Consider the following 27,025-nt stretch of genomic DNA (forward strand, 5'->3'; position numbering starts at 1 on the left):
AGAGTTAAGCAAAGTAAAGCTTTAGTTGTTTCATCTTCAACTGTAGTTCCACAATTGCGTTTTATTTCTCTGAAACTGAAGAGGATGTAGGGTTTCAACGCAAGGAACTTGGTTAGTTTTAAAGGAAATGGATGGTGAGCAAAATGTTTCATATCTCTTTTCCCTCATGTTATATTTTCAGGACTATTCTCACTTATTAGTTTCTAGTGACAGAAATATCCCTTTATAAGATTTATTTATTTATTTATTTTTATGTTACTGCAAAGCAATCAGTAAGTTACTTGGAGAGTCATGACGTTTTTTATGAGAAAGAGAAAATGTAGAAGTTCCCAGATTTTGGGAATGTGCACCCGGTCTCAGCTCAGATTTTTGGGAACACCCCACCCCCCACCCCACCCCAGTTTGCCTCATCGAAGGTCTCTGAGAAATCCAGTGAGACCAAAAAGGGGGCAGATTTCTCCATGATGGGCATCCATAGTTTGTTGTAACCGGGCCCATCAACAATCTGGCCAGAACATTCTGGACCGGCTGAAGTTTCTGAACAGTGTTCAAAGGCAGGCCCAAGTAGACCACATTGCAGTAGTCCGAACAGAATGTAACTAAGGCATGTGTGACTGAGCCCAGATCAAATGTCTCTAGGACCAGGCACAGTTGGCACACGAGCCTCAGCTGTGCAAATGCACTCCTGGCCACGACCGAGACGTGGGCACCCAGGTTCAGGCCTGAGTCCAAACTGTAAGAATCATGTCTATGGAAGGCCCTGCCTGATCTGGAAGTAGAACATTAGCCAAGTTAGTGAAAGACCCATGCATATGTGTAAAAACTGGGGAGGGGGGGCGTATGCAAGAATCGTTGCATGCACAGACTACATCTGAGAATTCTCACCTTCAGCTCCTCCTTGCCTGCTCAAAAGAGGGGTATTCATAGTGGGGAAATCCGTCTCTCTTGGGCTCGATGGATTTACCGGGAGCCCCTGGTTCGGCTTGCATTTTTAATAAATAAATAATGATACAGGGTGCAAAACTGAGCACAAGAAGCAGTACCAAATTTATGCATCAGCATCCTGGAGTGGGTCCAGAATTCTCTACAGCAACCTTCTGAGCAATTCTACAAGTCAAAGATTGTTTAAATGTCTCTGCTCTTCATTTGTTTTTCCTCCGAGGAACATATATTCTTCCAGGAAAACCCATTTTGGCTCTTTTTCATAAAGGCTAGTATTTTAGGACGTTTTTAGGACGTTTTTAACAATGTATATTATGTTTTAATTCAGTTTTATGTATTTTATCGTTTATTGTTGTTCCCCGCCTCAATCAAAATGGAGAGGCGGGTAAGAATTATTATTATTATTATTATTATTATTATTATTATTATTTAATATTTAATTTATTTCTTTTAATTAAAGGCAAAACTCCTCTAAATATGCTAATCCATATATCAAATCATCAACTAATCAACTGACCGGGAGAGAGAGAGAAAGACCTCTAGCCAGCTTTTGTTTTTTTAATAGCGTGATGTCAGAAATCAGCAGTGAGGCTTTTCACAAGATGACCTGTTCATTGGTATTAAAACCACAATTACAGTAGAAGATTAAAAAGCTGGCAACTCTGTCAGTTAGATATTTCCCATAAACAAGCTGTCAGGTCTTCCCCCACCCTCATTTGCCTACAACTTCCCTATTTCAAGTTTTGAGATGAGAAACTGCATACAGAAGTAACAATTTCAGAGGGTTAGTGTGTTGCAACAAAAACAACTAAGAGTCTTGTGATACCTTTAATACATTTACTATGACATTAGCTTTTGTGGACCCAGCCAAATAAAGTGGACTGGGTCCACAAACACAAATGTGTTAGTCTTTAAAGTGATGCTTAGTTGTTTTTGCTGCATACTTGAATAAAATGTTTCTTTATGGTCGCTTTGCTTGGGATTTGGGCGCAGCCTCAATTAAACTCCCTTCTTTAATTTTGTTCATCTTTTAATTAGGTTTTACATGAGTTGCCCAGCTCATATTTTGCTGCCAGCTGTATTTTCTGTTTTAAAATAAGATGCTTACATAGCAGTCTGCCAACATAGCCGTACAGTCTGTGCTAACCACACCTGGCTGTATATCTATCACTAGCTTTGTAAGATCATGTTTTGATCCTCTTCTTGTTTTCATTAAACACACACACACACACCTCCATGGAAAGCTACAAAAGCAGAATAAGGGGGAGATCAAAAGCTTCATTTCTTAAATAGAATATTGTTTGGGTACCATTAAAATTATGTCTGATTCTCTTTATAGTAATCTTTGAGCATTGTTTGGTTTTAGTTTACAATATTGTCTTGAATATAATTTCAACTTGTCAAAATTAAATTACCAAAAGCTTGTGTAACTGTCAACTTATTTTGTACCTCTCTGGCTTGTCTCCATTTTCTGTCATTCAGCAAATTTAGAGAAATGAAATATTTTGCATAATTGGATTATTTGACCACCACCACCCCTGCAATTATCACATCAGTATCATATCTAGTATTTTCTCTGAGCAGTAATTTGGCAAGATAAAGCTGTAATTTATATTTATTTATTTTATTTATTTATTTATTACAATAGCCGAAGCTCTCTGGGCGGTTCACAAAAATTAAAACCACAATAAAACACCCAACAAGTTAAAAACACAATTACGAAATACAGTATAAAAAGCGCAACCAGGATAAAACCACACAGCAAAATTGATATAAGATTAAAATACAGAGTTAAAACAGTAAAATTTAAATTTAAGTTAAAATTAAGTGTTAAAATACTGAGTGAATAAAAAGGTCTTCAGCTGGCGACGAAAGCAGTACAGTGTAGGCGCCAGGCGGACCTCTCTGGGGAGCTCGTTCCACAGCCGGGGTGCCACAGCAGAGAAAGCCCTCCTCCTAGTAGCCACCTGCCTCACTTCCTTTGGCAGGGGCTCACAGAGAAGGGCCCCTGTAGATGATCTTAAGGTAATACTATGTGCACATAGCTGTGAGTCAACCAGGGCTGGATTAAGGCCAGGCGATGCCCTAAGCACAGCCCAATAATGGTGCCCCCTTGGCCCTTCCATTGCTTAACCGGCAAGACATTAAGTCTCAATAAGTGCTGAAGGTGAAACAAGACATTAAAAACTCAGTTTTCTTCAAGGCCATCCCTCATGCCAGAACACACAACTATATTAAATATAAACTGTTTTTATTTCATCACTGTTTTATGCATTTCTAATAAAATTGTTATTAAAAGAATACACAAAAGAATATGGATCATATATATTTATAATGCTTATAAAAACACTGAAATTCATACAGAAAATGTTGGTGAGACAGTCAAACATACTGAACTCTAGGTATATGTTGACAGAAAGATGGTCAGAAAGTTATCTCAGATGTCAGATGACTTCGTGGGACACATAGAGCCTAACGCTGGTTGATTGGGTGTGATAAAATAAAGCACAAATAATTAAAAAATTGCTGCTCTTAGAATATGCCACTAGGCCCTTTCTATGAATCTGGAATTCCTTAAAATGAGATGGCTACAGCTATGGTACCGGTACTCTGTGGTGCCCCCCTTCCCTTGATGCCCTAAGCACGTGCTTATATTGCTTAAAGGTTAATCCAGGGCTGGAGTCAACCCAACTAAAGAGGGAATTGCTTTAGAGTAGGCTTGCAATGTTTAGGACACAATCCTATGCATGTTTAGACAGAAAAATGTTGTTCTGTCTAAATGTGCATAGAATTGCACCATAAGGATGCAATCCTATGGGTTGCACCCTTGCAAAACGGAAGCTTCTGAATTTGGACGCTTCCGTATATCCAACGCCCTCCTGGGCTGAAGCCAGCAGGGTAGGAGGAATGGCAGAAGCAATCTTCACCTCCCTGTCTTCTGATCAGTGGTTTTTTTCTTAGATGGGCTTTTGGCCCATCTAGCAAAGGTGCTCCATAAGAAAAGGGAAGGAGTCTGGAAGAGGCTCAGGGTAGCTCATATCCTGGCCTCTCCAGTCTCCTCCCCACTCTGCCCACCAGGACACCTTGTTTTCCCCCTCTCTGAAGCCAATTTTCCAACTGAGACCAGCCGGCACTGTTCTTTTCACACCAGCTGCAAAGGGGACGGAGAGGGAGCGGTCATATGTCTAATTCCCACTTCCAAGATCAGAACATTGTCCGACCTCAGAGAGGGGATCCCTACTATCCTATGGCCCCTCAGGCAACATATAGTAGCCACTGGATTGCTCCATCCGTTAATTAATCAGTTAGACTAAAACCATTAAATGATTAATGAATATAAATATCTACAAAACCTGAACATGACAAAAAAATCTTAAAATAGACATTTCCTCTTCTCCACACAGACAAGACAAATACATCTTCTAATTATGTCTGCTATGACACAGATGTGCATCACCTAAAAACAAAGTTGCCACATATCTTGTCTCAGAACCATCATTTGCTTTTGGTTTTTACCCACAAGCAAATTCATTCAATTTAACTCAGTGCCAGACCTACCATTAGGCAGAAAGAGGTAGCTACCTCAGACAGTAGAATTTGGGTGTCATGGAAGTATCCTGATTTACACAGGGCAGCCCTCTATCCAGTCCAAGTCCAATTTAAACAAGAACCTCAAAAATGGAAAACAGGAGCCTTGAAGTTGCCCATCAACAGCACTCGCACATCAGACTGTGCAGGCAACACAGGTCACTTGGTTAAGAGATTTCCCTGCTGTAAAATGTACTGTATTACTATAAATTATAGGAATTACTTTTAAATTTGCATTGATATATAGAAATTAGGACATGCACACTTGTATCCTCTTTTGTTGGTAATGCATAAGTGGCCACCCTACATGGAAGGACAGCAAATTCTCCATTCATTTATTTTTATTGATGTTTTACTCCCAGTTAGAAATGCTTGGGGGAATTTCTGACGCAGGTTGATGCGTTGGGCGTCCTACGATTACAGCGTTTCTTCTATCAGCTTAACAAAAGTTTGTTTGTTTTATTTACTTATTCTTATTTTATGTGTAAAGACTTGTATTAATTTTGGAATTTGTATTTAATGTAATTTTTTAGAATGCAACTTGTGTAATTTTGGTCAAGCACAATCTTGCTTTTATTCTTCTGTACATCTCATTTCAAATGCTAAGGGCTGTGGCTGATGCAAATAAAGGAATTCATTCATTCTATCAGCTCTAAGCCTTCGCTCAAACAGAAGGGGTACGAAAGACAGCAGAATCCTCCTCCCGAAAACCAACACAAAAGACGCGCCTGCGTGTTCTTTGCACGCTTGCCTAGAGTCAAAACACCGAATAGGCGTCAGAATTAAAGCGGAACACTCTCAATGGTTTTCTAGAGACTTCCGATTCCCTGTGGTAGAAGCCTCCATGTGCGGGGACGTGAGTTCTGGAAGTGGTATTAATGCCCTTTCCTTGCTAGATTTATTCTGTTTGAAAGTTCACATTTATGCGTTGGGGTGTCAATGTTTAAAGTATATAAATCTTTACTAAGCAAATCGGAAAAAAAATCAATTATTTCAAACAAGGGCAGGGTTGCAGGCTCCCATTCAAACTTTAAAATCTGGACGATATGCAGAAATTCCGCAGTTGCACACCGCACCTTATCATTTCAGTTGCGTCGCGTCAAAAGGCTTTTTACGGCAAGGAGCCTGGCCTAAAGAAGGAAGGGGACGAAAGTAGGGAAGAGTCCTGGGAAAAGTAACACCCTTGCTTATTTTGTTCCTTTTTTTCTTGAGGGGCGGGAGAGGAGCCGTTCAAAGCAACGGGAGGGGATCTCTAAACAATTGCGCCTGTGATTTGAGGTTGTTATTTTGACGCCTCCACCACTCTCCTGCCCGCATGCAAAGAAAACGAAAAATCACTGCAAGTAGGAGACCGGAAGTGAGAGGTAAGTGAGACTGTTTCTCTCTCTTCCTCTTTCCGGCTTTACGTCCCTCCCCTTTTTCTCAAAAGAACGCAAGAGCGTATCTGTTGCGAAGCGTAGAACTTCGGGCAACGCGCACGCGCAGTGAGAGGCTACCTGTGGTCCTGTTAAATGCACTTTTGGAAGAGCGAGGCGGGGGAGGGGCTTAACTTGTTGTGCTTGACAGTTGTCGCGGCGGCTGCGCGCACAGGTGAGGAAGGAGGGTGATGAGGGAGGGGGCGGCACGGAGGGGCTCCCTCAGGTAATGGCGCGGGAAGGCGCTCTTGCCTCTCCGTTACTGCCTGCGGGTGGGTGAGTCTGTTTACCCCGAACAGCCGCGGTAGTTGCTGGGCCCCTTAGGCCCCCTCTCAAGGCAGTTTAGTTCACAAGGGCTGCATGGCGAGATATATACGCCAGTTAACACACGGCAGTTGTAGGGAGCCGTGCAGATCCCATGGAGGGGCCGGGGGCCGGCAACAGCTCAAAGTAGCGTAATCATGTTTTCTCTCCCTCAAGTTTTCCAGAGCTCTTCTTCAATACAGGGCAGCTTCCCCAACTTCGTGCCCTCCAGATGTTTGGGACTATGAATCCTATCAGCCGCAGCCTGCATGGCCCGTGGGAATTGTTGCCCCAAAACATTGGAGGGCACCAGCTTGGGGAAGGTTGACCTACGTTGTGTGGGATGCTGTATGTCTGCATTTACTGGATTTTGTAATGTATGACACACACCCCTCCCTTTGGAACAAATCCATGTTATAGGGTTGGCACTTTATGCCTGGGTGCCCTTCTGTTTTAGTACCAGTGTGTTCAAAACATCTCAAGGACGCCAGGATGGACTAGAAGATGGTGGGGGCAGAGAGAGAGAGAGAGAGAGAAATAAGTTTTAGGGCTGAATGGAAAAGCAGCAAATACTCCTGCTTCTCACAGTCTTAAGAAGGGATAGAGGACGGGTTCAGGCTTAACTGGGTTGATTGTGCCAAGTACAAAATAGTTGCACCAAAGAGTGAAGGGTCAAAGAAAACATGTCAATTTTCCCTTTAAAGAAATAAATGCCAGCAATAATTTGGATCTACATTTGGTGCTAACTGGAACAAATGGGTCCCCTGTAAGGCAGAGAAGAGTAGTCTCCCTCTTCAAAATAAAAATGTCTGTTTCACTCTGCCCCTCTTAAAAGGGTGCAGAGGTTGAAGACTTGAAATGTAGAACATTGCCCTGAATGGCAATTTTAATTTTCAGGTTCTAGTTTCCAAGGTATATGGTACACTACAACATGTTTTATGAAGTTTCGATCATGCAATCTGAAAATGCAAGGCTAAAATAACTTCACGGGTGATAACTGAAAAATAGCATTGAAATTATTTATTACATCTTCAAATGTAGTTGTCATAGCTTTTCTTCATATTCAGAATTCTTATTATGTGTAATTCTTACTCTGTCATTTGTATTTATCTCCTGGTTCAAATGAGTTTTACATCATATTTTAACATTTATGGCTCATTTCTTGGAAGTGAATTCAATTGATATTGATACATGTTTGTTTCAGATTGATGACTGAGATGCGTAGGGTTGTGTACAAACGTGACTATTTGTTGCGTAGGTCAAAATCAATGTTATGCTGTGAAATATGTTGAATAAATGGAAGTCCCGTATTATTATGAAACTTCCTCAAAATTGTGTCTTCCTCCTCACTTGCAACACAGAAAGCTTAGTGAATATTCTTTGCTTTTATGCAGAACACAAAGAGAACAGGATGAATTTAACTTTAAACCCATTGACAGGGAAACTGATTTCCTTCCATTTCTATCAGTGCTTCATGCACGTGCTGGTGGTATAACATAAAAATCTGTTTAAAATAACATTTTGTTTTATTTTGCTATTATACTTTTTTTATTAAGTGGCTGATGCTGAGATTACATGCTGGCTTGTTTTCAATAGATGAATAATATATAAATAGATGTTTATGCCACTACTGACCCATGTTTGAGAGGAAGCATTGTATTGTTTGTTTCAGTTATACCGCTTATAGTGCAATCCCATGCATATTTATTTATTACATTTCTATACTGCCCAATAGCTGAAGCTCTCTGGGTGGTTCACAAAAATTAAAACCACAAAATTGAGCATAAAACACATTATAAAATATAAAAGCTTAAAACCACAGCACAGCTACAATATAATTTATTTAAAAATAAGTCCCATTGAATACGTTTTTATTTATTACATTTTTATTTTATTTTATTTTATTAGAAAAAGACTCATGACATGTTTAGACAGAAAAACGTCCTACAGCTACTCAGGTCCTATAATGCTGGCTAGGGAATACTAGGAGTTGGAGGACTTTTTTCTGTCTAAATGTGCATAGGATTGTGCCCTTAGTTACACTGACGTAGAAGTATTTATTTATTTATTTTATTACATTTATATAGCGCCCCACAGCCGAAGCTCTCTGGGCAGTTTACAGCAATTTAAAATAGTAAACATTAAAAGTATACAAAATTTAAAAACCATCAAAAACATAAAAAACCAGTATAAAAACAACAGTATCCATTTAAAAACAACAATTCTGGGGTCCATTAAAAACAAACTTAACGTTGTTAAATGCTGTTAAAATGCCTGGGAGAAGAGAAAAGTCTTGACCTGGCGCCGAAAAGATAACAATGTTGGCGCCAGGCGAGCCTCATCGGGAAGATCATTCCACAGTCGGGGGGCAACCACTGAAAAGGCCCTCTCCCTTGTTGCCATCCTCCGAGCTTCCCTTGGAGTAGGCACTCGGAGGAGGACCTTAGATGTTGAGCGCAGTGTACGGGTAGGTTCATGTCGGGAGAGGCGTTCCATCAGGTATTGTGGTCCCAAGCCATAGGATTGCAACTTCATTAAAGTCATACTGTTGACATGGATTATTATTATTATTATTATTATTTATTGCATTTTTATACCACCCAATAGCCGAAGCTCCCTGGGCGGTTCACAAAAACTTAAACAATTCAAAGTGTAAAACAAACAGTATAAAAACATGAGATAAAATACACATTAAAACGAATTAAAACATACCATACATGATTAAAACATCCTGAAAACATTCTAATTTCACTGGATAGGCCTGCCGGAATAGATCAGTCTTTATTGCTTTTTTAAATTCTAAAAGACTGTCAAGTTGACGAATCTCCTCCGGCAGGCCATTCCACAGTCTGGGAGCAGCAGAAGAGAAGGTCCTCTGGGTAACAGTTGTTAATCTAGCTTTTGCTAGCTGAAGTGGATTCTTCCCAGAGGACCTGAGTGTGCGGGGCGGATTGTACGGGAGAAGGCGATCCTGCAGGTAGCCTGGACCCAAACCATGTAGGGCTTTAAAGGTAATAACCAAAACTTTGTACTTCGCCCGGAAACTAATCGGCAGCCAGTGAAGAGATTTTAAAACTGGTGTAATGTGGTCACCCCTAGGTGTACCAGTGACCAGGCTGGCTGCGATATTTTGGACTAATTGAAGTTTCCGGACTAGGCACAGAGGTAGCCCCATGTAGAGCGCATTACAGAAGTCAAGCCTTGAAGTTACTAGTGCGTGCACTACCGTCTTTAGGTCTTCCAACTCTTGGAAGGGGCGCAGCTGGCATATCAGCCGAAGCTGATAGTAGGCACTCCTGGCCGTCGCATCTATCTGGGCTGTCATTTGGAGCGACGGATCCAGAAGCACCCCCAAGCTGCGAACACAGTCTTTCAGGGGGCGTGTAACCCCATCCAGAACCGGTTGGCACACCTCCAAACCTAGGTTGTGGCCTTTGACAGCGAGCACCTCTGTCTTGTCTGGATTCAGCTTCAGTTTGTTTTTCCTCATCCAGCCATTAATATGACGCTATGCTAGTCTGGGATCTACAGATAAGTTGTACTTGCGCTAAAAATTGTACCTCAGAGTTTATAGTATGCTGACTCTTTTACTCTTCATATTCATTTTCTAGGTTTTAGATTTCGATTATGTGACAGCTAAGATCGCCATGTCAGCCCTATGTCCTCCTCCTTCTCCTGCTGTTGCCAAGACAGAGATTGCATTGAGTGGAGAATCACCATTACTGGCTGCTACTTTTGCATACTGGGATAACATTCTTGGACCCAGGGTCAGACATATCTGGGCCCCCAAAACAGAACAGCAGCTTCTCAGTGATGGAGAAATAACATTTCTCGCAAACCATACTCTGAATGGAGAAATACTTCGTAATGCAGAGAGCGGCGCAATAGATGTGAAGTTTTTTGTTTTGGCAGAGAAAGGAGTCATTATCGTGTCCTTAATTTTTGATGGAAATTGGAACGGGGACAGAAGTACATATGGACTATCAATAATACTTCCACAGAGTGAGCTTGGTTTCTACCTTCCCCTTCACAGAGTATGTGTTGACAGGCTGACACATATCATAAGGAAAGGAAGGATATGGATGCATAAGGTAGGCTGCTTCTTCATTTAAGTCTGTTTAAAACAATTTGAGTCATAAAATCTATCTTTCCTCATGTTAAGCATAGTAATTGACAGCAGGTGACAAACCAAGCAAAGTAGATTCAAACTCTTCCCCATCCTACCTTTGGCCTCCGAGTCCTGACGCCTTCATTCAAAGTCACTCCCTTAAAATGTAATTACTTCAGGTAATATTCCTAACCATTTGTTTAAATAAGGATTTTCAGTGTACAGCACAATGCTGTGCATGTTTACTTGGATGTAAGCCCCACTGTGTTCAATAGGTCCTTCCATAGGATAGTGCTCTTTAAAGTGAAATAAGTGGGGTTTTGTTCTTTTGTGTTTTGTTTTACTTGCAAGAAATGTCTTGCAAAATGTATGTTTCTGATCTTCTGGAAACAGCAGACAAGATTCTTCTCTTAGACCATATATGTTAAATTTCAATCCTAAGAGATGTTTTATAAACCAGAATGAACGGAAGCTACATAGCTTATGCCTCATTAGTTCAAATCCTCTTGCAGCCTAAAAGCTGCAAAATATAATGTGTTGTCATTTTATAAAGCTGCTTTAATTTGGATTGCTTTACATATCATAAAAATCCTTAAATAAATAAATAAATAAATATCCTTGTCTTGGTGGATACACTATTAATATGTCCCTCATTTTATACTTCCGCTCAGCAATATGTAGATTTTCATATCCAGTACCAATGTTTCTTCATGTGAATGCAGATTCCTGCTAGACTGTGTACCATAACGTTTTTTTCAGTAGCACATATTTTTAATTAAAAGAACACCTCTTGAGATTCTGCCCATATAGGAAACATCCGTTTGTTACCCATTCACTCCACAAATGTATCATTCCCATTTTTATTTGAATTACTTATTTCTATCAAGGTATTAAGATGAGATTACATGTTACCTCAGAAAGCAGATTCAGGAGCATTGTTGGGAGTCCTGAATTAGGACTGGTTTTTTGTGATTTCCATATCTTTGTACAAGCATGTAAAACCTGGAAGAAACTGAAGACTCAGCATCAGTCAATCAGCTTAAAGGTCAAGTTTGCAGCTGGACTTTATTGAATTATTGGGATGATGCAAAAGTCTAATTGTCTTGCCATTGCCAATTAGTGGTTTCATCATTTGTTCAGGGAAGTGTATATAAAGAGAGTTTTGGAGCTTTGTAACCAGATTAAAATATTCTCTCTCTGCTGTTGTGAGCCTTGCTGTAATCTGTATGACCAAGTGTGTGAGTATGTTGTTGTAAATTTGTATTGCCATAAACTGTGTTATATTCTATCAGTAAAATACTTTATTTTTGTACCAAACAAAACAGACTCTGTCTTGAAGTTAATTTGGTCTTTGCTGACTTTCATAGTTAAGAACCGCTGCAACTCTGCTAGTTCACTGGTATAGTGAACAAAAGGGTTTATAAATAATATATAAACCTCAAGAGGTTATGGGCCCAGTAACAGTCTGGACATAATTCTAGTTCTTAACAGAGAAACAGTAGGACCTGATAAGACAGAGAAGCCGTGCGTTGACTAATTGCCCTGGAGCGTTGCTTTTTCTAAAGAACGTTGGGATTTAGACAAAGGAAGAGGCTTTTTTGAAAAGCTTTTTGTCTTGCAAAGTCACACGCTGTCTGATAGAAGGCTATTTTTGAATTTGAAAAGGGATTCTGAGGTTGTTAAGCCGGTCAGTTCCCAAAAAGGAAATTCAAATAACACAAGGGTTGAAAAAACAACCAATTAGCAGTTATGGCACTTCAAATAGGAATGAATACACAAATGGAACAACTCACAGACACAAATTATATTACTTGGTCATTTAAGATTGAAATGAGTTTAAGGAACCAAGGGCTGTGGGAAGTTGTTACAGACCCACCCGATGAAGATTTATTGTGCTATGTGGATTCAGATTGGGCAGGCTGTACGGAAGATAGAAAATCCACGTCTGGATATATTCTATTATTTGGAAAAGCCCCAATATCCTGGAAGTCAAGGAAGCAAGCTTCAGTGGCCATATCTTCATGTGAGGCTGAGTATGGGGCACTGTCTGATGTTTGTGGTGAGATTACATGGCTATTGCAATTATTAAAGGACCTCAAAATCCATGTTGCAAAGCCTGTAACTGTGTTCTGTGATTCCCAAGCAGCAATTGCATTGGCGAATTCAGAAATCCTAAAGATAAAGTCTAAACACATAGCTATCAAGTTTCATAATGTCAAAGAACACATAGCTAGTGGAACATTGAAGTTAGCCTACTGTGAGTCCCAGAATAATTTGGCAGACGTCTTTACAAAACCGTTAGGAGCCATCAAACATTGGGAGATTTGTGAAACGTTAGGTTTCAGGGAGGGCTAAAAATGTGATTAACTGTACAAATGTTGTAACGTGGAGAAATAGTGGAAAACCCAAAAAAGAAGGGGTGTTGGGAGTCCTGAATTAGGACTGGTTTTTTGTGATTTCCATATCTTTGTACAAGCATGTAAAACCTGGAAGAAACTGAAGACTCAGCATCAGTCAATCAGCTTAAAGGTCAAGTTTGCAGCTGGACTTTATTGAATTATTGGGATGATGCAAAAGTCTAATTGTCTTGCCATTGCCAATTAGTGGTTTCATCATTTGTTCAGGGAAGTGTATATAAAGAGAGTTTTGGAGCTTTGTAACCAGATTAAAATATTCTCTCTCTGCTGTTGTGAGCCTTGCTGTAATCTGTATGACCAAGTGTGTGAGTATGTTGTTGTAAATTTGTATTGCCATAAACTGTGTTATATTCTATCAGTAAAATACTTTATTTTTGTACCAAACAAAACAGACTCTGTCTTGAAGTTAATTTGGTCTTTGCTGACTTTCATAGTTAAGAACCGCTGCAACTCTGCTAGTTCACTGGTATAGTGAACAAAAGGGTTTATAAATAATATATAAACCTCAAGAAGCATGTGTCAAGATAATGTGATTGCAGCAGAGGGGGCATTTGAAGTGGACAGTTGGCAAAAGGAAGGGGAGCTAACTTCTGATCTTGAAAATATCTGAGTAGACCAAGATGTGGTCCACTCAGACTGTCCTTCGTGGCTGAGCCATGATCTAAACACAGTTGTCCCTGTCTGGTTCACCACACACTCTCCCATTCAGTGTGTTTAGAATTGAATATGAATATGTTCCTATTGAAATGCTTCAGCTTAATAGGGTTGTGGATCAGATACCTCTTCATAAAAGCAAGCTCAAAATTGATTTCTTCCCTAGGAAAGGCAAGAATATTTCCAGAAAGCTGCCATGGAAGGCACAGAGAGAATGGAAGATCAGGTAAGAATGAAGCATGTAGCACTGGGTGCATGTGAAGCATTTACGACCTGCTCCCCACTGGTTTCCAGGAGAGGATTAAGAACTTGCTTGCTACTTTCCTATTGGATCATACCTACTTATAGACATTGCTACAGCTGATTCTTCTGGATATCCTGGAAATTTTATATAAGAAAACAAAGTGCATGAAGATGTGATAGAAACATTGAGCAAATGGGGAAAGGGGAAACCACCTCTCCTCTCCTTCCCCCAGCCTCCTACGTATCATTTTAGAGTGTAGTAGAAATCTGAATAGTATAATATTCCCAATGTGCATAAACCACTTAGATGAATTATGGGTGTTTTTAAAAGTGCTTGTTTCATGGGATTGACTAGACTACCAATCTCTCCTGTCAAAATGGAAGGTTTTACTTGGTCATTTATCTGTCAGGCAGAATAACTGATAATGCAGACCTTGAGCTATATCTGGCTGGGTGAGCCCTTGTTGATTCTGGGAAACACTGTAATTAATAAGATCATTAATCTTACAACTGCCTTGTTCCAGACAATTTAGTGTTAGTGAATAGTCTAGCATAAAAGCTTATTAATTCAGTTTTGAAATCATATTCTGGGTTTTATTTTCTTATTTTTCTGGTGGTTGTGTTGAAAATTAATCTTTGATTATTTCCCTGGTATTCCTCTTTTTCTTTTCAAAAACTATTCAGTCTTTTCATGTTCTGTTCTTGAAGCGTACACTCTGCTTTTTATTTCATAAAAGCTTATTTATTGCACAGGGCCAGAGCATCATTCCAATGCTGACGGGGGAAGTTATTCCTGTAATGGAACTCCTTTCATCTATGAAATCACACAGTGTTGCAGAAGAAATAGATGTACGTCCTTACATTAGCTGCATCATGAAAGGAAGCTGCTCTTCCATTCTTTTCTGTTTTTTAACCAGCTTTGGTGAAATAAATTACAGATCATAAATTGATATGCTTCTAGCTTTTTGGCAATGCAGAGTTGATGCCAACGCATGACTTGTAAATGTATCTCTAGCAAAAAAATTTAAACTGTACCTTAACTAAATTGCTTGTTATCTGTATGTAGCTTTTAAAATGCAAAGATTTATCACAAGTGTAATTCATGATATCTGGGTAAAATGTTAAATCTAGGGAGAGTCCAAAGGTAAGATCTTCAGGATGTTAGAGTATCTTTTACCAGGTTACTCAGGTATCAGCCAGAAAATACACTGATATGAGTATGATATATAAGTTTGAAGCTTATAAGAATGGATGCAGTCAGTTTAAAAAACAAAACAAAACATCTTACGTGTACTACTTATTCTTACTTGGTTTCTTGCAGACTTGAATCTGGGAGTTAGTGTTAGAATAGTGTGCTTTGCTCCATCTCTGATATTAAGTCTTCCCACTTAATGAAGGCTTCTGTCTGTCCTATCTTTAACCATAAGGCTAACCAGGGGCTGCTCACAGGTTAGTGCAGCCTTCTCCAAGTTGGTGCCCTCCAGGTATTTTGGACTTCAACTCCTATCTGCCCCAGCCAGCATGGCCAGTGATCAGGAATGCTGGGAGTTATAATCCAGAACATCTGGAGGGCAGAGTCAGGGTTTGAAATGTCATTTGGATAAATTAAGGATATAATCGCAGAAAATTCTCCCACTTGCTTGAACGATAGTTAAGTTTGGAGCTTATTGTGACCTCATAGGCTCCTGGAAGATAAGGGTGTAAAAGAAGTCTAACTCTGCATATTTTTTTTATTTGTGTGACTTCTTAATTTTTACATTAAAAGTCTTTGAACAATTTATAATATGTTTTCATATGGTGGAGCTCATCATAACCTAATCCTCTCCCCTACTTGTATTCATCACATTCCAGATAAGTGATACAATGCTTAGTGATGATGATATTGGCGACAGCTGTCATGAAGGCTTCCTCCTGAAGTATGATCAGTTTTTATTATCCTTTTGAGAAATGTCTTTTCATTGCTGAAATTTGGGGAAGCACTGAGGAGATAGGTAACTTGCTTGGGGAATGAAAAAAGCAACAGTTCAGAAAAGGAGGAAGTAGGTGCACCTGAAGTGGGGGAGACACAATATCAGCCTCTTAGCTAGATGATCCTTTCATGGCACTCATTCCAAGCAGTTGTGGTTACTGCGAATGGTTACTTTGCACACCTGTCAAGGGAGCTGAAAGCAGCCTTTATGTAATATTGTTTCCTTTGATGTTTCCTCACTCCCTTGGACAGCTGAAGGGCATTGGCATGACAAGGCAAGGCTATGCATATTGGACAGCTGTAAGTGCACACTGGCGCACCACTGAAAGGCCAGAATTTGTTTTTGTTTTTAAATTACAGTCCCATTTGCACAAATTTCTGGGACCAAAAATATAGAGAGTGGTGGGGAGGTTCGGTGTAAAGCGGCACAACAGCAAAGCAACAAGGATGCTCTGGATCCATTATGGATGTAGTCAGTCTTAAGGTAAACTATGTAAGAAAGGAAGACTAACAATAGATTATTTTATTAGAGCTAGATGATTCAGGTTCTGCTATTATCGGTAGCTGTGCTGTTAAATGGACACCAGGACTTGCAGTTTGGAATTCCTGGAGATGAAATGGAAATCTTCTGGATCTACAGATTCAGAACTCTTAGTCCAAATGGCCTTAATCTGGAGGAAAGTTCATAAGCATTATATCAATAATGTCTCTGTTTTTCCTCCTAAGGAATTATCATCTCCAAGTATTTCAAATTGCCGCTCCTTGGTATCAGTTAAGCAGCACAGCTACTGACAATGATGGAAGCTGAAATGTTTCACTCAAACTCTACTTTTTTTAAAAAAATATATCTGTTAATCTTTCTATCTTCCTCATTCACATAAATGAGTCCATTTGTGCTAATTTCTGTGTCCAAAAAAGAAGCTGGGGAACAAAAAGGGGTCGCAATTGGAGTGGGAAGGGGGACAGAAAGGGCAGACAAGATGTGTTCTGCCATGCAGGACACAGGGATACCAGGTGGAGGAGCAAGGGTGAAAGTGGGGGAGAACAACCCATGGTGAGCCAGATTGTTGGTCCCACGGTAGCTTATTCGCAGGGTGGGTTGCCATGTCATGTGAATGCAGCCAGTGCAAATTTACAGAAAATATCAGTACTTAAGGCACGGATTATGTTGAGGCATGGATTATGACACTGAATTGAAAAGGGCTGAGTTTCCTACTTCCCCACCCCACCTTTGACATCTGCCTTCTGGGTAAAAAGTTGCTTTCCTCACATCAAAAGCTACAACTTGACTAATTTCATTATAATACCTTGGATTTGCAGTAAAGTAAGGCTGGGCAAGCCAACGCTACTTCTTGAAAGAAGAGTACTTTTTCATTCTGTCATATTAGTAACTCATTCTGTGTGTGTGTGTGTGTGTGTGTGTGTGTGTGTGTGTGTGTGAGAGAGAGAGAGAGAGAGAGAGAGAGAGAGAGAGAGAGAGCATTCATAATAACCCTGTCCAAGTAAAAAGACATTTACTTTCAAAGTTTGGTTTTGATCCCATTTTCATCCATGGAAGCCAATCAGCCAAAGCCTGTTAACAGCACTTGTACTAGATTTAACTAGCCCATCACCAGGAACAAGGCAAGTCATTCTATTAACACTGCTTTCTCCCAAATATTACATCTTCCATAAATTGGAAACTTTTTCAGCCTTGTTAACAAGTTGAAAGTTAAGACTATATAGCATGAGCAAATTAAACATTACTTATGGAAATTCACATGCATGTGAAAAATTCACTTCAGATCATTGCCATTTTATATAGGTTCATATTTTTGAGTAATTCTAATGTTTTGTTTTGGATATTTTTTGTCTGAAGTCATAGTGTATAAATTTGTAGTAATTTAATTTCAGATGGCTGAGATAGCCATGTAGTTTAGGTTCTTTTCATTTGATTTTAGTACAAACCATCTATCAAATCTAGAAATGTTAATATCAATAAAATGGACTGTTACAAATCTACACGTTTTTTCAGCTCCCATATGTACAACTCTATTAAAATATTTATACTGTTTGTTTAATTTGCAGAGCCATTAGTTCACACCTGCAGACATGTGGTTGCTCAGTTGTTGTAGGAAGCAGTCCAGAAAAAGTTAATAAGGTAACTGTCTTTTATAGATTATGAAAAATACAAGTTAGCAGGGTAACGTAACATGTTAGCTAAAATCATGGAACTGGCAGATAGTCATTAGATTTCTTCTGTTGCCAAAGGTATATCAAATGCTGGGTGGAAACTGGCCAGAATTGCTGGCTTTTCCCTTGACAACTATAAAATTCACTACTGTGATGTTGGAGGCAAAATCATAATAAAAAATTAAACTGCAGGTTCCTGCTTCATCTAAATGTTGTTAATGAACAAAGTGTGGTATGAACAAACCAGTTTCCCACCTTTGAACAAAATGGGAAATGTTGGCTGTAAACTCTGGGTTGTATTCTCTAAGTAGGATTAACATTGGGTAGAACCATCTGAATGGAAGTGTCTCCCCTCACATGTAAAGAAGATGTTGGGAAGCAGTGAGCTCATGAGCCTCAGGCCCACTGTGATTTGGCTTTATGCCTGAACTGGAACTATATGTTTGCTTCTGTTGCAATGTTACAGCGGAGTGTAACACTCAGCCTCTTCTTTTTTTAAAAAAAAAAAAAAAAAGACACCACCCTGCGGACTTTTAAAATTGGCATTATCCAACAATGTCACATTGCATTAATGCAAACTGCGCTGGGTTAGCACAAGGGACCTGTAGGGCAATACCAATAACTTTAGCTTTAGATTCCCCAAAAAATATGTTGTGCAAGCTAATGCTATTGGTGTTGTGCTAGAGGTGCTTTACACTAGCACAATGTAATTTGCGTTAGCACAATGACATCACTGGATACTGCTTGTTGTCTCAAAATGGCAGTGTGGTCGACTGTTGCTCTCCAGTGGTGATGTCTTGGACAATAACCTTTAAGTATATATGGCAATCCAACAGCAGGAGATTAGCTAGAAGCGGTTTCTTTTTTCTAGCAACAGAATATGCAGTTTGTATGTTGGGCAGATGAGGTTTCCCTATAACTGGAAAAAACATTTGGAGTAACAGACAGGAAATGATTGCCCAATGAACTGTGCAGTATCACTGTGAACAATATGGCAAGTTTTTATCTTTGCTGAATTGCCCTGCCTGTAGTATTATAGTGGTTTTGTATTGCAGATAGTACGGACACTGTGCCTCTTTCTCACTTCGGCAGAACGGAAATGTTCTAGGCTCTGTAGAGATGAAACCTCCTTCAAGTATGAGTCGGGTCTCTTTGTGCAAGGATTGCTCAAGGTAAGGTCCTCAGTTCTGTCAAAGCCAATAACATGAGTCCATTTCTAATTAAAAGAAGACTTTTTTGTGCTTTTATCAATTTTCTTTTGCTTTGCATCATTATGTCTATAACTGCCCTGTTTCTGGCTCATGTCGTATCTAGCAGAATAGAATTTCCTAGATGGTTTCTTCCACTTTGCATTTTTCCTTTAAAAGGCAGCTTCTACTTAAGTACATTGATACACAGACCACCTAGCAGGCTTTTTGACAGGGTGAGGAAGTTGTAGGGAGTTTATCCAGCATGACAAAGTAAACATAGTTTTCAGTCCTTGTCTGAATTACCACTTCCAAGTGTGTGAGACTGCTGGTGCTGATTTCTTGGGACGCTGCGTGTTCCTATTTGTTTAACAGCTAGGAGGGTGAAAAGTAAACTATTGCCTTTTCTTTTCGTCTCATACCAGGAACACCTTAATGCAGAGGTCTCCAACTTTTTGGGCCCATGGGTATATTTGGGAGTTTGAGGAGCTGCTATGGGCGCTACCATGAAACAGCTCCCATGGGATGTGGCTTGTCACAGAATGGCTGCTGTGGGGGCCTAGCTAGTCAAAAGAAGTGTGGGGAGAGAAATAGTGAGGCTAGAGGCTGGGAGGGAGGGGGAAATGGCAACACAAAGGGATAAAGGGAAGAGAAAGAGTGTAGAGGCTAGAAGGGGGAGAAACAGCAAAGTAAAGAAGTAGGGGTGGGAATAGCAAGGGTAGGGCTAGGAAGGGAGAGAAAGAGAAAGGCTATGGAAGGTAGAAAAGTAGAGAGGAAAGGTGGGGAGAAATAGCAGGGGTAGAGGTTGAGAGGTGGGTGGGTGTCAGAGAGAGCAAAAGGGGATGAAAGAAGATCAGGGAGGGGAGGTCAAGAAGCAACTTTTTCTTCCTATTCCTACCTGGTGAACAGCTGATCAGCAATAAGTTGAGGAGCAGGAAGGAAAACCCGGCACCCTAACCGTTTTCAGGTTTTTAATTAAAAATACATTTTTGAAGTGGGGGCAGGGAGTAGAGAGCTTCACAGGCCATGTTGTAGGTCCCCACAGGTGCCATGGCGAATGGTTCCTTTGTGTGGAAGGGCAGGATATAAATAAATAAACAATCAAACTTGCCAACAAAATGTTAAATGCAAGGCAAATGAAGTTCAGGCCTTGCGTAGACCAAATTCAACAGATAACTTTTAGAAGCTGTCATTGCAGAGTAAACATACTGGAAGAAAGAAAACAGGTACTAAGATGAACAACGCTACAACCCCAGTTCTGTTTCCTTCTCTAACAGATTTGTGAAGGGCTACTTGTGGCTTTGTCACGAGGAAGTGTGTAATGTTTGTGGTTGAACAGCTGCCCATCCCGATCTTATTGTCTAGCACTTCGTTCAGATGTATTGTACACAGAATTAGGAGACTGAGAGAAACATGCCTCCTACTGCAGTGCTCTCGTCTCTGTAATAAGATTTATCTCACCGCATGCGACCCGTGACATGAAATTGAAGTCCCAATCATAAATGTATTTACTTGAAAATAAGTTGAAATTATTTCAGTAGAACTTCCTTCTGAGTTTTCTATAAAGGGTTTGATTCTGTTTGAATCAAGAACCTGCAATCTAAGGTCACCTATTGATGTCTGTGGGAGCAGAATGCAGTTTGAGAAAGGAAAGACCTCCTAACCCAGCTGTTCTATATTTAACAGTGCACTCTTGTGCTTCTTTACTTAGAAGTAAGTCCCATTGTATCTAACTGAGCTTATTCTCACATAAGTGTGCATAGGATTGCAGTCTGAGGCTGCAATCCTAACCCACGTACTAGGAATCAACTCTCATTGAAAAATGAATCTTGATTCTGAGTATGGAACTGTAAGATCTTGGATGCTCTCTATACAGAAGACAAACTCAGTGTGACAGCTTTTTATAAAAAAAAATTAATGGTCACATTTGCATAAGAGTTGCATATTATGACAGTTATTCTGAAGAAATCATTGAAATCATTATCTGATGGTGACTTGTAGTTTTTAATTCCTGTAACTTTCTTTTAGTAACTAGGGGACTAATTGTTTTCACTGTGGCAGGATGTGACTGGAAGTTTTGTGTTGCCTTTCCGTCAAGTGATGTATGCTCCGTATCCCACCACACACATAGATGTAGATGTCAACACAGTGAAACAGATGCCTCCATGTCATGAACATATCTATAATCAGCGGCGGTACATGAGATCCGAGCTAACAGCGTTTTGGAGAGCCACTTCGGATGAAGAGATAGCTCAGGATACCATTATCCATACAGATGAAAGCTTCACTCCTGACTTGTATGTATTCCTTTAGAATTGACAGAGAACGTAAAATCCATGGAGCCAAACTTTCCCTGGTAACCCTAGCAGCTTTCATTTACAGCCTGGCACACTTAGAAATATGGAAAACATAGGTGGAAGGGTAAAGAGAGTTAGTCTCGGGATACCCTAAGTGGACGTGTATTGAATGGAATTTAAATGAAATCGAATTAACTAATTATTGTTAAATACTTTTACCCAGGCTTGTACAAGCCTGTGAATTTATAAATGTCGTTCTCAGGAAAAAATGGGCCTTTTGTTTCTATCATGGTGGGATCCATGTTCTTTGATAGAGTGATGGTGGAACATAAGATATGAAAAGTTGAGAACCACTGGTATAGAGGTTCTCTTCTCCGTACCTTATTCTAAGCTCCTATTTGAGAGGCTGATGATGTAAGAAGTTGGAAATCAAAGTGGTTAACCTGTACTACAAGTTTTGGTTACTATCAGAAAGAAGTGATCAGCTAGATTTCTGATACAATTAATTCAGCACTTGGGACTGGTTCTTATGTGTATGTAAATGGAATGCTTGCAGCTGAATGTTTGAACTGACTCCATTGAAAAACATGGTGCTTGAGGTGATGGGAGGAGACATGAAATTTCTCTGGCATTTGGTCTATGATAATATAAAGTAATGAACGTGCATGTGTAAACCAGCCCTCTTATTTATAACTGGTACATCCAGTCTCTTCTTGTATAAGTAAGGAATTTTACAGTTTTATTTTGCATGGGTTTTCTTTCTTGCCCTGCTTTTCATTTTGTATCACACATAAGAAAAGTGACACTTCAGTGTTGTTTTGATTTTGAATGCTGCAAGAGATTCACATTTCTTATCAGGCACCAGTTTATCTTCATGTTGTATTGAAACTCAACATATGACTTCGTGCTTCCTTCTTTTGTATTTTTACAGGAATGTTTTCCAAGATGTCCTGCACCAAGACACACTAGTAAAAGCCTTCCTAAATCAGGTAACTGATGTTCATTCGAATTAGTAGAAACTGATAAGCATTACATCGTTCTTGTTGTGTTTTTTTAAAAACCTCGAGTAGTTCCTTTTGTGAAGTATTTAAGGAAAAAGTGCTTTTAGAGGAGTTGTTCTGATGCTAATGTTAACATTAAGTTTATTTTTAATGGACCCCAGAATTGTAGTTTTTAAATGGATACTGTTGATTTTATACTGTTGGTTTTAGGTTTCTGATGTTTTTTTAAATTTTGTATACTTTTTAATGTTTACCATTTTTAACTGTTGTAAACCACCCAGAGAGCTTCAGCTATGGGGCGGTATATAAATGTAATAAATAAAATAAATAAATAAATAAATAAATATAAAATAAATAAACATGTACTGATAGGGAGAAAAACTATTTGGCACTGTATAGTTAAGTCAAGTGGCAGCGTACTGACAATGTGAGGGAAAGCTAAGTGGTGAAGGAATGGGAAAAGGCTGTTCTTTAGGATGTCTTGTAGTTAATCGATAGTAGTAGAAGTCAATAAACTACTTATTTCATTGGCAATACTGAAGTTAAATAAGAGGCTGGAGCTTAAATCTCAATATTTTTTTATTTACTACACGGATGGGGAACTGGACTGCCCCTGGGACCCATCTGGCAGGCCAGATGATGCCACGGCATCGGGCGCTCCCTCCACCCACTCCCTAATGCCTGTTTTGCCTCTTTCTGTATAGAGAAAGCATCTTGGCAGGCACTTGGAGGAGCAGCTCTTCCAGGCACCATCCAGGTTGCGCACCAGCTTTCCCAACTGCCCATTGTCCTCATTGGGGCAGCGAGCAGCAGTCGAAGGGACTCACTCGGCTTCTGGAGAGGCCTCTCCTCCAAGTGCTGGCTGAATCCCAAGTCTGCGTTATTCTTCCCTCGCCTTCACCCATCAAGGAAGGTCTCGGGGAGAGGCTTTGTCTCAAGGCCCAATAGGCCAAGTGGAATGGCATAATGGCTCAGATTTGGACTGTGGGCTAGAGGTTGCCCATCCCTGGTTTGCTCTATCCTAAAACATCTGGGTGGGTTTCATATTGATTTATCTTGATAAAAGCCAGTTCCCAACATTGTCAAACCCTTCTAGTGTAACAAAGAAACAATCTGAGTTGGAGCTAAGAAGGTGGGAGCAGGATTGGTTTTCATTAACTGGGATCACCAGAGCTAGGAAGCAGGTTTAATCTTTACCCCAGTGATGCCACTGTGCTCATCCTTTTACCCTTGCCACCATAACAGAATAATTGAAATTCACTCCTATAGGAAAGTGAAGTGCTTGCACTTAGGAGTAGTGTTGCAGTGAGGGAAAGTTACCCTTCCCCTCCAGGCTCTGACTTGTCTGCCCTTGTTGAGGGGGATTCTGCAGAGAAGTGCAATGAGTCTGTGTGTGCCTCTCAGCACTTGAAGATACACTACATCCCCCAGGAGTGTCCATAGTATACAGGCTCGCTCACTGCATGCCCACCTCTCATCATAATGGGTATCTTGCTGGTATAGAAATGTTATTTATGCAAGGAAGTGGGGGCACTTAAACTCCAACAAGTGAGACACTTTGTGAAATGTAAGGTTGAACTTTTTGTGGCAATTTTAACAGGTCTTTCATTTGAAACCTGGATTGTCTCTCAGGAGTGTGTTCCTTGCACAGTTCCTTCTAGTCCTTCACAGAAAAGCCTTAACTCTCATCAAATATATAGAAGATGATACGTAAGTATAAAGCTGAAAGGAGCAGCGGGTTAGGTATCTTGGTGCAGTTTTAAATATAGTCTATTTAAACACATCTTTTTTTCCCCCCACCCACAGGCAAAAAGGCAAAAAGCCTTTTAAATCTCTCCGTTGCTTGAAGGTAGACCTGGACTTAACAGCAGAGGGCGATCTTAACATAGTGATGGCTTTAGCTGAGAAGATCAAGCCTGGTTTACATTCATTTCTATTTGGCCGACCTTTCTACACTAGCGTGCAGGAACATGATGTCCTAATGGCATTTTAAAGACATTTTTGATGTGGTTTGGTATAGCTCCACAATGCTTTTCAAAGATATCCATAAAGGGAATACAATACTGCACTTCATAAGCATGTGCTGCTGTCCTGTACAACTGAATGTGAGGCTACACTACAGCCTTTAGAAAAACAGGGAGGCCGTGCTATTAGGAGTCCGGGACAGTTTTACTTAGGCACGCATCAAAGGCTCCATTTCGTTTATCGTGAGAGTAAATATTATTGTGGGTGGTTTAAATGCTGACTCAAAACCACAAAATAAAGAGGATGATTAATTTAATGGGTTATTAAGAGCACACTGAATTTATCACTTTTTCTTCTTGTGTGTGGTGTTGGGCAGTATGGTATATCTGTCCCTTTCTTATCTGGAGACTGAGGACTCCAAAATAAATGCCAAACGTAGTTTTAAGATGAACACTTCCAGTGTGTTTGATAGCATGAACAGCGTCATCCATATTTTTTTATCCTGTTCACAAGTTTATCCTTCAAAAGTCACTAGGAACTTGACATGTAAGCATACATGAAACTGGCAACAGGGTTCTTATAGCAGGCAGAGTTGGAAGTGATGCTGCAGAATGCTTTTTTTTAGGGTAGGTCATCATGAATCACATTCCTTATTGCCCAAGTGCCAAGCGATTAATTCTGTTAGTTTAGTTAGACCATCAAGCATGTTGCACTGTTTAATGACTAACACAGTTGTAAATCTTCAAAGCAAACCTAGGAAAACCATCTTTCTGTGAGCTGCTAGTAAAAGCCAAATCACCTAGATCTCCTATACTTTTGGCGGTGGGGGTGAGGGGCAGCTGGTTTTAGCAAAGTTGGTGGGTAAATCAATTAAAGGAAGGGTTGTAGTGGCAAAATTCTTGTTCTCTGAGATGTCAGTCTTACTCTTCAGTCCTTACGGCATACAAAATTGCCATCATGTTGTTTTGTGCTTGATATTTCATTGCATGCTGTTATCTTTTTAATTGATTTAGTTGTTGCGTTCTTGTTGCCAAATGCAGGTATATTTTTTTAGTGCAATATTTTTGTCTTCCTCCATGTTTTGGGAAATGCACTGTTAAAAAGACATCTCTAAACCTGACTGGTCACGTCATATATATTTTTTCTGAAAGCTATTCTTAGCATTCTGTAACGTGAATCTTTTTTTGGAAACCTGTTAACTATTGTGATCCGGTAGTTAAGACTTGTGAGTGTTGACTCAGGTAACCACATGGAGCTCTAAGGAAGGGTTTCCCCTTTAACTTTTGCATCTAGGGAAATCATCAGTGCCAAACTTTCCCTATTAGTAAAATGAGCAGAACTCGGTGCATCAGAGTCTAATAGATCTCTGGATTACGGCCTTTAACTCTAATTTATTAAGATGTGAAGTTATCATGTCAGAATGCAAAATGTTATTGCAGCCTCTCCAGTCTCCTCCCCTCCCACAAAAACACCCCCTTTCCCCCTTCTCCGAGGTTGTGTTTTCAACTTTGGAGGTCAGCCGGTGGGGTTCTTTCCACGCCAGCTGTGAGGGAGAAGGGGTGGATCTCCAATTCCCTCACGCGAGGTCAGAGCGCTGTCTCCAACCTCAGATCAGGAAATCTGAAGTATCCTACGGCCCCTCAGACATTATCTTGGTGGTCCTAGGATTGCTCCTTAACAGTCCTATGTGGCATTGTGTGTTCACGGTGCATTGAATATAAGGTATTGGTTATTTTTTTTAGATTACTGAAGTGATAAATACTGTCATATGACTGAGATAATTACATGTTTTTCTGAAAATTATTTTATGATGTGATAATTTCTTGGTGTTTAAAATCAGCTTATACAACTGGACACTGATTGTACTTTAAATTAGCTGATTGGGTATTTATATCATTGTTCTTTCTTTGTTTACACATTCAGTTTTACACTAAAGTTGACTCTTTCTGGTTTTGGGGTTTTGAAAGAATTATAATATCCAATCTCTATTCTGGGTCTCTCTATATCTTTCATGCTTCTAGGTCATTGAATGGGAAGGTGCTTGAAAAAATAAGTAGAGGTAGTGCTGACATAATCTAGTAATGCGTCAAACTCTGTTTATTTGCTATTTTCTTAAAATTGCAGAATAGGATGTTAAGGATGGCAAACTATTTTTAATGTTGCTTGTTAGCTGTGTTTTGCGTGGCTTTAAATTCTCATGAGTAAGTTCAAGAGACATTGCTGCACACAGCCCAAATTATTGAATTATACGCCTAATTGTAGCTTGATGCATTTTGACAAATGCCATTACTACACATCATAGTGTCATTTTCCCAGCACTATGGAATGTCTAAATATTGAAACCTTGCTCCAAGTTTTAATGCACTTTTGTCATGCATGCACAATATAATAAAAGATCAATACCTCCATATCACGTGTTGCACATCTTATTGCTCAGGGTAAAATTATGCTATTAAAAACAACATTGTAATGAAATCTTTAATATTTTCATTTGCCATAAGCCCTTAACTGCAATACCAGTCCTCACAAGTAACACCCCTGCACTTCCAGCACTGGCTGTACTAGTGTAATAAGCCCTTCTAGAAGGTGCTATAAGATGTGATGGAAAACATCACCAGTCCCTTCCCTGTGCCATTTTGAATTTGCCTATCCCATTCTTTATATCCCACCATATCAATGCTGACTGCTAATTTTGTTCTCTTCCAGACTGTTAGGACTGGGATATTGCTGCAGATGGCTAGTGCTAGTACTGTGCTAAAGCATC

General features: G+C 39.8%; 1 protein-coding gene across 2 annotated transcripts; it reads left to right on the forward strand.

Moving 5' to 3' along the window:
* The first annotated feature begins 6,064 nt into the window (after positions 1–6,064).
* C9orf72 (C9orf72-SMCR8 complex subunit) lies at positions 6,065–26,671 on the forward strand. 2 transcript variants are annotated; one of them, XM_063129200.1, is made up of 11 exons: positions 6,065–6,120; positions 9,860–10,339; positions 13,594–13,653; positions 14,424–14,519; positions 15,522–15,586; positions 17,707–17,779; positions 18,867–18,983; positions 21,060–21,295; positions 22,227–22,284; positions 23,897–24,006; positions 24,103–26,671. In XM_063129200.1, exons 2-11 carry the CDS (start codon positions 9,896–9,898, stop codon positions 24,287–24,289), a joined length of 1,446 nt encoding a protein of 481 aa, XP_062985270.1. In that variant the 5' UTR covers positions 6,065–6,120; positions 9,860–9,895; the 3' UTR covers positions 24,290–26,671. The 2 variants fall into 2 exon arrangements, with proteins under 2 accessions (XP_062985270.1, XP_062985271.1); XM_063129201.1 differs by lacking the exon at positions 6,065–6,120 and adding an exon at positions 6,155–6,221.
* Positions 26,672–27,025: the final 354 nt, after the last annotated feature.

This window comes from Elgaria multicarinata, chromosome 6, assembly GCF_023053635.1.
Source record: "Elgaria multicarinata webbii isolate HBS135686 ecotype San Diego chromosome 6, rElgMul1.1.pri, whole genome shotgun sequence".
NCBI classification, from domain to species: Eukaryota; Metazoa; Chordata; class Lepidosauria; order Squamata; family Anguidae; genus Elgaria; species Elgaria multicarinata.

What these genes read in the sequence shown, in the direction of transcription:
- C9orf72 (XM_063129200.1), top strand. Translation starts at nt 9,896, where the DNA reads ATGTCAGCCCTATGTCCTCCTCCTTCTCCTGCTGTTGCCAAGACAGAG. An exon ending in TAAAAGCCTTCCTAAATCAG is followed by an intron (nt 22,285 to 23,896) that starts GTAACTGATGTT and finishes CAATTTTAACAG; the next exon opens with GTCTTTCATTTGAAACCTGG. An exon ending in AAATATATAGAAGATGATAC is followed by an intron (nt 24,007 to 24,102) that starts GTAAGTATAAAG and finishes CCCCACCCACAG; the next exon opens with GCAAAAAGGCAAAAAGCCTT.